The following is a 13,266-nucleotide window of genomic DNA, read 5'->3' on the forward strand; positions in this document are numbered from 1 at the left end:
ATTTGTTTTCCTTTTTTAGTTTCCTGTTCTAGATTTTTCTCCAGATTGTGTTGCTAACTTGTACTTGTACTGACCTTCAGGAATCAACTGGGGATAGCAGAATACAGCATAAGCCAATCAACACTAGAAACTATTTTCAACCATTTTGCTGCAAATCCGTAGATTTTTTTTTTTTGTCTACCTAACAGTTTTTGTAGATACTCAACGGACAGGAATGGGTCCCCAAGTTATTATTAGGTGGATCATTCTCTCGTATAGTGAAAAGAATCAAGATGTATAGAAAGAAAAGTTAGCCACCCACTTCATTGATTTCAGGTCATGGGCAAATGGCAGGTGAGCAACTTTGTGTAAATAACTGAAGTCCTGTTCAATTAATTTGAAAGTGAAGTTTCCAACATAAGCTTTTTGTCAAAGTAGTTTTGATAATTGTATGCTGGAGCCTCTTGTGATTCTAGTTCTCTCTGCAAGAATTTGCTATTGTGACAGCAGCCATGACAATTACAACAATAGAAGCTGCTCTACTGAATCGAGATGGTCATAATTCACTGTAGCCATGAAACAAAACTGGGATTTGTCACCAAGGATGAACCTTTAATACTAGTCATCCAAGGGGAGATAAATTCAGTGACTTTTGCAGATGGACGGTAGGGATTGCAAGGGAAGGAGATATTGTAGGGGTGGAACGGAAGAATAAAGGATGTAACAGGAAGGAATTCATATGGGGTTACAGGAAATAAAGAAGAAAAAGTAAATTGTTAAAGATCAAGAAGAGGGTATGTTCCCATAGCTCTAAGATACCTGTTGCTGGAGTTTTCCATTTTACATGATGTAGACCATTGGATGTTTATAAATTTGGTCATGATCGTTCCTTTCTCTTTGGTTTATCATTATATTTTCGAAATCAATAAGATCTCATACCATATCTAGTTGAGGATGTTCAGTAGACATGAGAAGCTCAAGATCCATATTTCAATCGATGAAGGGACCCAATTGAGCGAAAACGGTAAACGACTAGTGGGTCTCTAAATTTGAACACAGAATTGTCATCTCCCACACAAAAGTGACTCGAAAGTATAAAACTGCTTGTATTGAATGATATAAGCCCTAAACCAAATCAAAGGCATTGGGTTTTCTTCCCTCCCTGTGGAATTCGTATCAAAGGGTCTCAAAGAGGGAACGATGATATAAACCCTAATTCGCATCAAAGGCATTGGGCTTTCTTCCCTCTGTGGAAATCGAATCAAAGGTCTCAAAGAGGGAACGATGCTCTTCTCTTGCCCGTTTGTCAACATCCAAAGAACTCACCTGATCGGATCTTCCAATCCTTTCCATCTTTCAGAGATCCAGAATTTCACTCAACCTGAACTCTCAAGCAAGATATCAAGAAGTGAACGAGCGGAAAGAGTATATCTGCCAACATCACATATTGTGAGAGCCTAAAATTATCACAGAAAGGCTCCCCCATCCTGCCTTTTTAACTTTAATTGCACCAAATCCATTTAAATAAAACTAATTTATTATCATTTGCCAAATTCCAAAAATAACCTTACATAATGGCACTTTATTGTGTGTCAACACTCCACTGATCAACTTAATTGAAGTGACAGGATCCTCCCAACTACTTGGTTGTAGTGGTACCTAGTGTCTATTCTCTACCTACCACAAGTGAGAATTTACACTCACAGATCAAATATGAAGCAATGCCAAACCACACCAAAAGCTTTAGCTTGGTCCAAATTTTGAGGTTTTACTTTTACCTACTAAGAACTCTCACCTGCCCCTCCCCCGGGCTTCTAGTCCCAGAAGATAAAGTTCTCTTGAGAATCATTACTTCCCTTGAGAATTCATTACTCCCCCCCCCCCCCCCCTTTCCCCTCTTTTGAATCCCAAGATGATAAAAAAGTGAAGAGAAAATGTCCCTAACATTAAGCAATAGTAAACCAGTGAACACACTATATTCATTGGGTTCTCTAGATACTCAAAGCTACTTAACATACCTTCCCATAAAAAAGAAGATTTCTCATACATTATTTTCCTATGTACATCTCTAACAAATGCATTTTACAAACACAAACTTTATTTTCCTATTAACATAGAAGAGAATTTGTACACCAATTTCAACAACAAAAAAATTTCACAAATTTCCTTTTTCCCCTCCTTTTTGCAGCTCTATTAAATACAACTGAAAGCCTCAAAAGCCTGAGTAAAACATCTCCATAAGATATCTTCTACATACAGTAACCTATGGAGAATTTTAGCATCTTTCATTCCTCCTGATGGAAGAAAGTATATGTAGAACTGGTCTCGGTCTTCGTAACCTGAACAATGAAGCATGATCTTGTCATAAAATGAACTTGTTTAGGGATTACTGATGACAAGCTTCAGTGCATTGGATGTGTTGAGAATGTAATAAGTGAGATATACTGTTTCTTTAGCCTGGTTACAAACTAGGTAAGTAAATTGTGTGACATTTAATTGCTAAGCAGGAAAAAAGACATTCGCAGATGAGATACTTACCTCTGTAGTGCGAGGAAGTCCAGTTGGAAAGATGGGAACTAAAGAACTCCACAGTACAGAATCTGCCAAGGGATCAATGGAGTTATAGTTGGTCAGAAGTGGTGCTGACAACAAAGGTGCCAATGGATACAATGCCCTTGGATGAGACATTGCACTCATGCCTGGTGGGACTTCCATTCTAGCACCAACACCATCACCAGTGGCAGATTTCTCAACTGCTTTGCCATAGTCTACCTTCTTGTTCTTGTTATTGTTATTGCTATTGTCATTGTCGTTGATCCTAATGGTGGTAGAGATATTGTTTTCATTTTCATCATTCTCTTCTTCATCCTCCTTTTTTGATGCTTTCTCTTGCAAATTCTTGTAAGCAGGAGACCGTTGCAAGATGCTCAGTGCTGACACTGGTGACCCCTTTTGCTTTTTCCCTTCACGGGAGAGTCCTAATTGAGGCATCTGGTATGGCTCAGTGGATTGTATGGCCCGTTCTAGTGTTTTAAGCTCGCTACCAACATCTTCTGAACCCCTCTGTTTAGCTTCTTCTAATGATTTAGTAGGAGCATCTGTTCGACGTATTTTTTTGGGTCCCCACCACTTGATGTAATTTGTTAGATCAATTTTTCTCTCAATGCAAAAGCCACCTGTATATTCACCTTCCCGTGCCGCATCCTCACCTATAGTGGGAGAAAAATCACATGACATGTCACCAAATTCAGATATGATAATCATGTCCAAAAACTTTTTAAGTACTGAGAATTCATTGTAAACAAGATGCTGTGTAAAAGAATTCCTCTAAAAGCCATATTATCTGAACTTTTAATGTTCAGTTTATTAGTCAATCATCGCATGTTAAAAGAAAGAAACAGCCCCATTGAATTGTAGTATCTCGTTGAAGGTTTACCATACTGTTTGTTGTTAAGGTACTCAGGACCAGTCATACGACCAAAGGATGGCTCCCATAGATTACTCTGTGATGGCCTGGAATAAAACTAAGGCCATTAGGAATTAATGAAATGAAAGGGAAAATTATTTACATAAATAAAGCTGGAAGTGAAAACAACAAACTACTACTGAGAACAGAATACCAGTAAAAAAATTCTCTCTTAAATTTGAGTGATTAACTTATATAGTCTGTAGAAGAAAATAAATTTTCAATTGGAAGATGCGTATATATTTTTAGGGGAGTTCTAATGAGCATTCTATCATCTGCGGGGACGTTGGATATTTTACAATAAAGATTGCAAGTACTAGTCATCTTGGCTTTTACCAAACTAGTATACAGTAAGAAATGCTACATAATGAATAGAACTAGAGGAAGTAGAATAAAATTAGATACGTACACAAAGGAACATAAACACAGCAGCAAGAACCAGGAAAGTCAACTAAGATGATTGAATCATGTACAATAAGAACCATGCAAATGAGTAATCTGGTGAAAGCAAAGATACTGAGGACAGGGGATACATGAAAGGTATGCATCTGACTCTTACATCAAGAATATACAACAGTAAAGTTAAGAACATGATAGTAAGCTGGCTTCAATCAGCTCATCCCAGGCACACCATCTGTCTGATTCCTACTGCAGCAAAAGAATGCAGTGGCTGGGGCACATGTAATGCCTCAAACTTAGATTGGTAAGTACTTATGCCCCATGCACTAACAAATGTATGTATCGACATGTTAATTTCCTTTGAAAACTCAGAGAGTAATATGAATTTACCAGTTAAACTAGGAATCATACAAGAATGAGAAATATTACACATGTTACACCAAAGTTGCCTACTTTAGTCTGGCATTATCCTGGTGTGCTTTGCACTCGAATCCAGGCAAGGCCAAAATGGAAATGACTGATTAATGTGGTGTGCCAAAATCACAATGGTTGAACATACTAGAAGGACAAAAAGAAGAGCACCAAAAGAAATGTACTGGATAGACAAAGGATTTGAAGAAGATACATGCATGTATATAAAAAGAACATACCTGGAGAGCGCACGATATTTAGAGATCCCTCTTGAAAAACCACTGCTTTTTCTGCAGATGGAAACCATAGGTTGTAAGTAACACCGTGGATATGAGCATCTATACTTAAGGTATAACCACAAACCTTCTAAGAGAAGCAAGGTATTCTTCTCTCGACACATTCTGCATCTCTTCAAGGTCTCTTGAATAATCACTGACCTGCATATACGGTTCCTTTGCCTTTAGAAGACGTATCCATAATCATCAATTGCAAAAACTAGAACTGCAGAACTAACAACCTAGAACAATTATAACTCTTAGAATTGAAGGTTACAATGTTTCTTGATGTTAAATTCGTAAGTAACAATAAAGAAATTAAAAATAACAATGTTACACCTCCTTCCCCATCAATACACTGTAATTATCAGTGTATGCATTGTGATCTCCTTTTTGGTGGTAAAGTATAAACACTGTGAACTTAATATGACCAGATATGAAAGTAGTGATGATACAGGAAATGAGGTTGATTTTCACTTTTGAAAGTCAACAGATTTAATGATGTGCATTAATCAATAAAATGATACCAGAGTTTCCCCTTGGAAATTTTTTTTTAAGGAAATTAAATATTTTCTTGCTGATATTTGAAGCTAATAAGTATTTTATTGCTCATATCAAACTAAGTTTTAGCTCTCCTAATTTTCAAAATTATAATGCACTAATATATCTTGCATTAACTTGACAATTATGAGAGTAACAGAGTACTGCAATGAAAATAGAAGTATCCAAGTTCGTCATAAGTTCATTATATGCCAAACTCAGCATAAAACTCATGTATGACTGACAAGCTAACTAAAACACAGCAAAAATAACCTAGAAATATTTCTAGATGTTGTCAATGCACTGCTAAAATTCCCTTGACGCTAACGTTGCATTTGGGAAGTACCAAAAGTTTTTATGGACGAGGGCTGGCAGTTTCTGCCACTCAAATGCTAGCTGATCTGCCACCTGTCAACCAAAAGGAATCTCCTAGAAGAGAGACCAGAATATCAAAACAACGCACCACATATAGAAAAAGGATATAGTTAAACCAAGGAAAATCATACGACCAATAAATACCACTTAATTCTTGTCTGTCAAATGCTAAGCTTCTGATCCTCCGAAAAAATGAATCTCTCCAACACTCACTTGAATGTTTTTGTATGAGCTAGAAAATGACATGCATAGCAACATAACAACCTTGCCCCTACCAGATAGTAGACCTCACTGCCTCTCAAGCCAGTCAGGGTATTGAGGAATGAACCCTAATGCAAGAATATCCATCAGGTGGTCAAGCTACGTCAGTCCCCATGTTTGACACAAGCCAAGGATTGTCTGTTGGAACATTAAGTTCACCTCTTTGAAAAACCCTGTTTAATGCATGAAGCAAAAACTCGAACTAATGCCCCTGTCCTTGTTAGCCTCAACCCCAATCAGATAGATCCCACTCAGTTCCATACACAAAACCATGATGATACTATTGCTTCTTGTTTTTATGCTAATGTGCAATATTCTAGATGTGGTAGTATAAAGTAATTAGGATGGATAAGGGGATGTGTTTGACAGTGTTTGTCAACATGGCTGACATGCAAGACTCTCTTCTATGCAGATAACAGTATGGATTTGCCTGATAAGCAGTCCCCAGTCAAGACAAGGTATCTGGGATCTGTTTTTTACAGGTGGATACACATGGCCAATCCATGCCAGAAATATCCACACCTTAAATTAAAATCTTCTATCCATACACATTCTGTATGCCACATTCAAACTTCACGTGCAAGACAATTCATATTGAACATGAAAAGAACTACTGGGACATCTCGAAGTAAAACCCTTTTCCCTGAGAAAAATAAAGAAATGGAAAAGTAGAATTACAAAATTAATGTGAACCACAAAGAAGCTCTACTAGATGTGTAAAATCAAAGACGATAAATTTTAGATTTCATCTCACTGGAAAATTAATGAGTGTCCCAGGGCCCCAATATTTTAGAGCAGCAAGATCATATGCTCTAGCTGCCGCCTCTTCCTCATCATATGCACCTACAGCAATATTAGTTGAAAGAAAGAAAAAAAAAAAGGATAAAATGTTAGATGATCTTAAGATTATTCAACCTGTTAGGAGTTACAAGAAGTTCAACAACTCACCCAGGTAAACTGCCAAGTAGATCATTCATCCGAACATTTCCCATGCACATCAATAGAAATGTCAGATTTTACGAGGAAGAAAAAGCAAAATCTAAAACAAATACCCATTCTGGTGTGGCTTGAATACCCACCGTGGTGTGGCTTGCCTTGGTCCCAATGTATCAAAACTAGAAAAAATTCAAAGTTACCTTGCTTTCCCTTTTTATTCTGATTTTGGTTCCAGGTAGTTTTATCCCAAAGATGTGCTTCATAACGTCCTGTCCATCTATGCCTGTAATTTAGCAGACAAGAATCATTTTACAAGGTTATGGACTTTTACTTCTTAGCAATAGTGAAAGATGATCAGTTGCAGAGGTGAAATCCAGCATTTCAGAAGTTTGGTCATTCCTGTGTTCTCCTATGACATTTGACAACTGCAGCATTGCATTAGTTTACCCTTAAAACCTTAATGATAAGGGGCAAGCTGAAGGTTTCTCCACCCCCTTCCTCAGGAGCAGCATTTCTAGGCAAAAAAAACCAAATTCACCAATTTATGGCCAAAAATATCCTGATTACAGCTGCTAACTTATGCATAATCAAAAGTTAATAAAATCAAGAAGGCTCAAGGGAGTAAAAAAATTAACTTGATAATATCCAGAGCTGCTCCACCCTAATATGTTGAATAATAGCAACAATAGACCATAAATCATATAATGAGAAGATAAGTAAATGGGAAGCAAGTAATACAAAGAAGGAATCAAACTACTTAGAAAAGGAAATACTCAACTCAATAATCTCATACACCAGGACTTGTACACTCTTGAATGCTGCATCATGTTAATTAATTCTCCAAACCAACTTGCTGAATGTTGTGTTCTACTTCTACCAACATAAAGCCTTAATTACTTATCCCACTATGGAAATTTACATGGTCAGACAAACACCTGGGAACATATTAATAGGATGCTGGCTGCAGTTAGCTGAGGATCTACGTGATAACTCTCGAATTTTGTTCCCACTTAGATCTGCCACCCCACAGTTAAAGTTCCAATGTGGTGAACTCAACCATCTCCTGCAGACTAATGAGTCAAATTCTACAAGCGACCAAAACTACTTCCCATACAATCAAGTCAAGCAAATGAAATCAAGGCCACCAGTTGAGAAACCTCTGAACCTAAGGATGATTGCATTTTGCCAACTGCAGACCCTAACAATTCCTTCATCATGTGATCACATGCTTTTAAAGAAAAAGCCAAAACACTATGTCTGGACTGCCTCCACCCTAGAGCAGTCCCTAGTTCTTGTGTTAATTCTAAGACTTGGTGAATTACTTCTATTTTTTAATGATTTCGGCTTTCGATTTACCCAGCATTCCCTAGTCTCTATAACATCTTAGTTTGCATGTGCAAACCTTCTAAGTTTTATCAATGGTACAAATTTCCCAGTATCTGAGATACAAGGTGAATCAAACAGATCAAAAATAACAAGTAATCATCAAAATCAATTTTACATTGGAATAAAAAGTTGTGGTATCATCAAAATAAAGTGGTTTCTACCTAAAAGAGCTGTGATATGAATCAAATTCCAGCTAAACAAAGAAAAACTAGAATTTTTAAGAAACCTTATAGATACACACTTTTAGAAGCAACTAATTTTGTCCTGTCTATGAAAAACCAAAAGATAGTAAATTTATCTTCTGTTATAGGAATTCTGATTACAGTGGAAAAGGAACAATCTGCAAAAGAAGTAGACTTCGGACATAGCACGAAGTCCCAGTCCAAAATTTCTGTACCTCCTGGTCATTCTGTGAATACTCTACAGAAAGGAAATCTATCTAGAATCAATAAGTAACGACTGGGTTCCAGATTTCTAATCATTTCTAGTTCCAGTCTATATTATCAGACTCAAGCTAGACAACTGCGAGGGTGATCTGATCCAACTGAAATGCAAAAACTTCAAGAATGGAAGCAATATACTTAATTTTGCTACTGCTAAGGAATGCATTTAGTAGTACCTGAAACCAAACTCAGGATCGGACTTTTTCATGATTTAAATACTACCAATAAGCATACAATTCCAATACAAATCACAAAGCATTCAGTAAAAATTGGAACTTTGAGAATTTTCGGTTTCAGTGATTAAATAAATTGTTGGTTTACTAACCGCGTAACTCCTCTGTAAATAGAGCTCCTCTTTCCCGCAGCACAAGGCGGCATTTTGCTGATCCTCTCCTTAGCAGTACACCCTCTCTCCTTCTTAGCTTTCTTCAATCCTCGATAAAGTAAAATCTGATCGTTCGCTAAAACTGCTTCTGAAGCTTCTCCCCCTCCACTTCCACTTCCACTTCCACCTCCTCCTCCTCCTCCACCACCACCACCACCTTCAACTTTCAATCCAGGCTCAGAAGAAGAAGAAGCCATCGATGAACCAGAACCCTAACTCTTCAACCTTCGATACCAGTCAAACCCTTACACTGACAAAGACAAGAAGAAAGAGAATTTGGAAATGGAAGTAGCACAGTAGAGAGAGAGACGATGACAGTAGAGAAGCTCCAAGTGAAGTCTCAAAGCTTCTCACTGTTGTTCAAATTCGGATTAGCCCTTACTGTGCGGAAGGACCTGTACTTAGAAGAAGTCAAGAAATATTCAAAATTACTAAATTATCCCTGCCTTTCACTTATTTACTCTTAGATATTCTTTATTTTAACGTTTGAAGATTGTCTTCTCACTTCTTGGTAATAATTTATTCGAACGAATGATGATTAAGGGTATTTTCGTAAGAGCATCAGATTAAAATATTCTGTTTACCAACTATCGTAACGGCTATAAGGGATGACTTCTGTGACATACTTAACAGTAAATTTTTTTAACGTCATGTTGGACTTTAGAATAAAGTGACCAACCACACCACCAAGCTAAGGACACGTGTCAGAGACTACAGATGCCATTTGTCGATGATGTTTTTCCTTCAAACTATGTTCTCTCCTACGTGAAAGAAGAAAAAATAGCCGGCACGTTTAAGTGAAGAGGTCATAAGTTTGATTGCACCATGTGTTACATGTAATAGTCCACACCCTCCTAATATAAAGCAACGAATTTTATAAAAGGAAAAAAAATAATAAATTTTGTTAAAACAAACACCACAAAATAGCAAATTAAAAAAAATACACCAAGAAATTTAACGTGGTTCACACAATTTGGTATGCTACATCTACATGCGAAGGAAAAGAGTTTTTTTCACTATGTATAAGAAGAACGGAGAAAATCTCACAACAAATCGCCAAAAACGGCATTACAAGAACTCTCAACCAAAACCCCAATTGAAAATTTCAAATCTCTCAATAATGTAGTAGCCGAACATAAAATACATATATTATATATACTCTGATTAGGTAAAACTGGTTGACCCATCAAGTCGGGTCATACTGTACCACCCACCCCTTCATAGACCTAGATCAATGGTAGGTTCTAGGTCTACTTCAACCATAGATCTCCGTAAACCGGTCATTTCTGTTGTCCATCAAAATATATCGATGCAGGTCCATCTTCCAAATAGAGTACAAGAATTCGAGTCAAAACATAACAAGTTTTTCTAGTAAAATGAAAATTGATAAATATTAACATTTTTTTCTTTTATTAAGTGGATTAGCTATGTTAGCGTACTAAGAAGGGGACTATTTTACTTATGTTTGGAGAGTTAGACCACGATTCGTTTTGTTCCTCTAGTCAGTTTAAGCGTTCCCAAATCGTCTGTAGTCGATCCACTTGGTCGAACCATCAAATATGGGTAAGCGGATTAGTTGTTCGTAATAGGTATAGAGAAATATTAAATAGAGAAGAAGAGTAACATGTCTCATATATATGGCATGATAATTATTTATATAAAAAAATATAATTAATTAGTTTTTCAGATTTGTGTATAAAATAACTAATAGATCTCATAATACTCTAATTATAGAAATTATGAAATTATCTAACAACTTGTTAACGAAGGTTGGTTTAGGATTAGCTCTTGTCGGAAACCCATTCAAAAAAACCCCTGTTACTAACAAGGGTGTACCATTGTAAAAATCTAAAAGACATTTTGCGGTGTCTCTAGCAAATAGTGTACACGATTGTTAAAAATTATGATTTTTATAAAAGACATTAATCCGTGCGGCATTTTTAAGCCTTTCCTTTTTTTTTTCTTTGTTGTCTCTAGCAAATAGATTCATAATATTTTGGACAAATCTAGGGAGCTTAAATATTTTGTTAAATAGTATCCCACCTTGGGAAATTGGCTATGACCATATTTTGTCTTTCTTTATTAGTTAATGATGTTTTCTTAGTTATATTATTTTATATTTTATTTAAATGGCTAATGCGGAAGAATAAAGTTTAGTAAGTTTTCAGGGTAATAATGTAAAGTCACAAAAGATTAAGGGTAATATAGAAATTTTGATTATCCCACAAGGATTCGATTTACTACCGAAGGGGACCATTGTTTAAAAAGCTAACCAAGCACTTTTACGGTGTCTCAGCAATTGGATCTAATTCTTGGATGTTTATGTTGTTTGTTAATTATCTTGGGATGTCTCTGAAATTTTTCTTTAAAAAAAAAAATACATTATACATGATTGAGGATAATAAATAATCATACAAAATTGACATGTATAATCAAAATGTTTTGTGGTTATTATCTCTGATTATTCTATGTATTTAGTTATAGTTTAATACAATAATTTTTAAATTTTTTTTTTTTAAGAATAAATTTGATATACTAGAGGCAATTGAAATACTATTAATCTATAAGAAAAAAAATCTCAGGTAAAATTTTATTCTAATTTCTTAACAATATGAACTGAATTAAACTATTCATCTTTAATGAGTTGAATGATTATCCAAATACTACCCAAAAAAAAAGTACTTCAATTGCAAAATTACATATATTTCAATATACTTATTAGGTGCTTCTTGACATATTCATTGTATTATCAACTATAAGTTTGAAGGATTATTATATTAGAATAAACTGAATAAAGTTACAATTTTGCAATTGTTGAGCAAAGTTGTATTGAAATTTTAGTGGTATTAAGTTAATCTAATAAGAAGATTTTTTTAATGTTTATTGATATTTTAATTTTGATTAAAATTGGATATTTATTTTTTCTATTTTACATAGTAGGCAAATAATTTATCTTATCTCCTATAATTAAGAGGTGAGAGATTAGTTAAACTAATCGTATCCCCTATAACAATGATAAGAAATAAATAAAAAATGGGATATTATAAAAATTAATTAGTATAGAATAAAGAAAATGATTATCAAATAATTATGTGTTATTGGAACATGGGTTGCAATTAATATTGTTATTATTATATTATGAAATAAAATTTTTGGGTATTATTATTATTTTGTATAAATCAAATAATTAAGGACTTTTAAGGAAATAGAAATATAGTCATTTCTCTCGGGTTCATACTTTTATAATAGTAGTATGATTAGTAGTTTATATATTAGTTTGGATTCTCTCTAGTGTAAGTATGATAGATTGGTCAAATTCCACTTCTTAGTATTGAATATTTACATCCAAAATTATGTTTTTATGGTGTTTCCATTATGTTCTTTGATTTTTTTAATAAATCATATTTGAATTATCAACTAAATGAATATTTCAAGCAATATCAAGTGGAAAATGGAATATTCAACTCTTATGAATCTATCTAACCAAACTAATGAATCTATCTAGCTTACCTTCTTTGGTTGTGAGATTTCAAAACATATTTTAATTGCAGGACCATTGGGAATTATATTTGAATTCATCACATGACCATCTATACTTAACGTTTGTGTCAATTAGAAGTATTAGACTGCCCACTAACACTTCGTACTCAATATTAATTTTAGGGCAAGGAATTTTGCACTTCATTCCCAAATTGGTATTCTATATCTTATTCGGTTTTATTGGTTACAAGGATTGAACAACCTGGATTAAGAAGCTGGGTATCAGGAACTTTTTTTGCTTCGGCAAGCTTGTTTCGCTTAAGCAAGGTTCCGGTATCAAAACCTTGTGGATGCAAAAAATCCCCGCTAGGAGACTCACCCACCACAGCCAGGTGTGCCACCCGGATCGAACACCGAATTAATTAGGACAAAGCCTTGGAAACCGGAGGTTGGCAAGCCAAAAAATAAATAAATAAATACATGCACTTTTGTTACCAAGACAAAATTGATTTGGGAAGGGATTTTAGTAGGAGTTCAGCAATTGTGGTTCAATTTCAAGATGTTAGTTCGAATATTGTTGTGTCCTTCATAAGAACCTTGACGTTACATCTTTTGCTCTTATTATTACAGTTTACTACTGATCTATCCAATACCACAGTATCCATGTTTCATTGAAAACAATGCATATCTCATTATACTGTCATATTACGAACTATGCAACAAGAAATATGTTCCAACAGATATAATATATTTTCACTCTCCTGCACAGTTATGATTATTAGTAATGAAACTTTTTTCTGCATTATTAGAAAAAAAATTACCTAACAAAATGATATTCCTAAAATAATTTTTACCCTTAAATTAAATAATTTTTGATAGTGAGATAATTAAATGAATATTTAAATGACAATGAATTTTATTTGAATAAAA

General features: G+C 34.9%; 2 protein-coding genes across 2 annotated transcripts in view; one reads left to right on the forward strand and one right to left on the reverse strand.

Moving 5' to 3' along the window:
- The window catches only part of ABCA1 (ATP-binding cassette A1), a 105,635-nt gene extending 104,521 nt beyond the window's left edge, over window positions 1–1,114 (forward strand). The window contains exon 40 of the mRNA XM_089138563.1: window positions 81–1,114. Coding sequence (XP_088994689.1) covers window positions 81–162 — 82 coding nt within the window. The 3' untranslated portion in view covers window positions 163–1,114. The remainder of the gene's footprint in view (window positions 1–80) is intronic.
- A 971-nt stretch (window positions 1,115–2,085) lies between these two features.
- On the reverse strand, window positions 2,086–9,219 carry LOC149001756 (Integrase-type DNA-binding superfamily protein). The gene is made up of 9 exons (XM_089137829.1): window positions 8,797–9,219; window positions 6,843–6,925; window positions 6,655–6,663; window positions 6,461–6,549; window positions 4,619–4,692; window positions 4,495–4,545; window positions 3,416–3,492; window positions 2,518–3,188; window positions 2,086–2,318 (listed from the first exon to the last, which is right to left on the reverse strand). The coding sequence occupies exons 1-9, from the start codon at window positions 9,051–9,053 to the stop codon at window positions 2,265–2,267; spliced, it is 1,365 nt and encodes a 454-aa protein (XP_088993955.1). The 5' UTR covers window positions 9,054–9,219; the 3' UTR covers window positions 2,086–2,264.
- Between the last annotated feature and the right edge of the window lie 4,047 nt (window positions 9,220–13,266).

This window comes from Hakea prostrata, chromosome 10, assembly GCF_041222555.1.
Source record: "Hakea prostrata isolate BN-2017 chromosome 10, UWA_Hpros_2, whole genome shotgun sequence".
NCBI classification, from domain to species: Eukaryota; Viridiplantae; Streptophyta; class Magnoliopsida; order Proteales; family Proteaceae; genus Hakea; species Hakea prostrata.

Excerpts from the sequence above, each read along its gene's own strand:
- LOC149001756 (XM_089137829.1), bottom strand. The coding sequence starts at position 9,053 with ATGGCTTCTTCTTCTTCTGAGCCTGGATTGAAAGTTGAAGGTGGTGGT. Across the intron at positions 3,493-4,494 it reads AAATATCGTGCGCTCTCCAG|GCCATCACAGAGTAATCTAT; the intron begins GTATGTTCTTTT and ends GTTTTATTCCAG. Across the intron at positions 3,189-3,415 it reads CCTTAACAACAAACAGTATG|GTGAGGATGCGGCACGGGAA; the intron begins GTAAACCTTCAA and ends CTCCCACTATAG.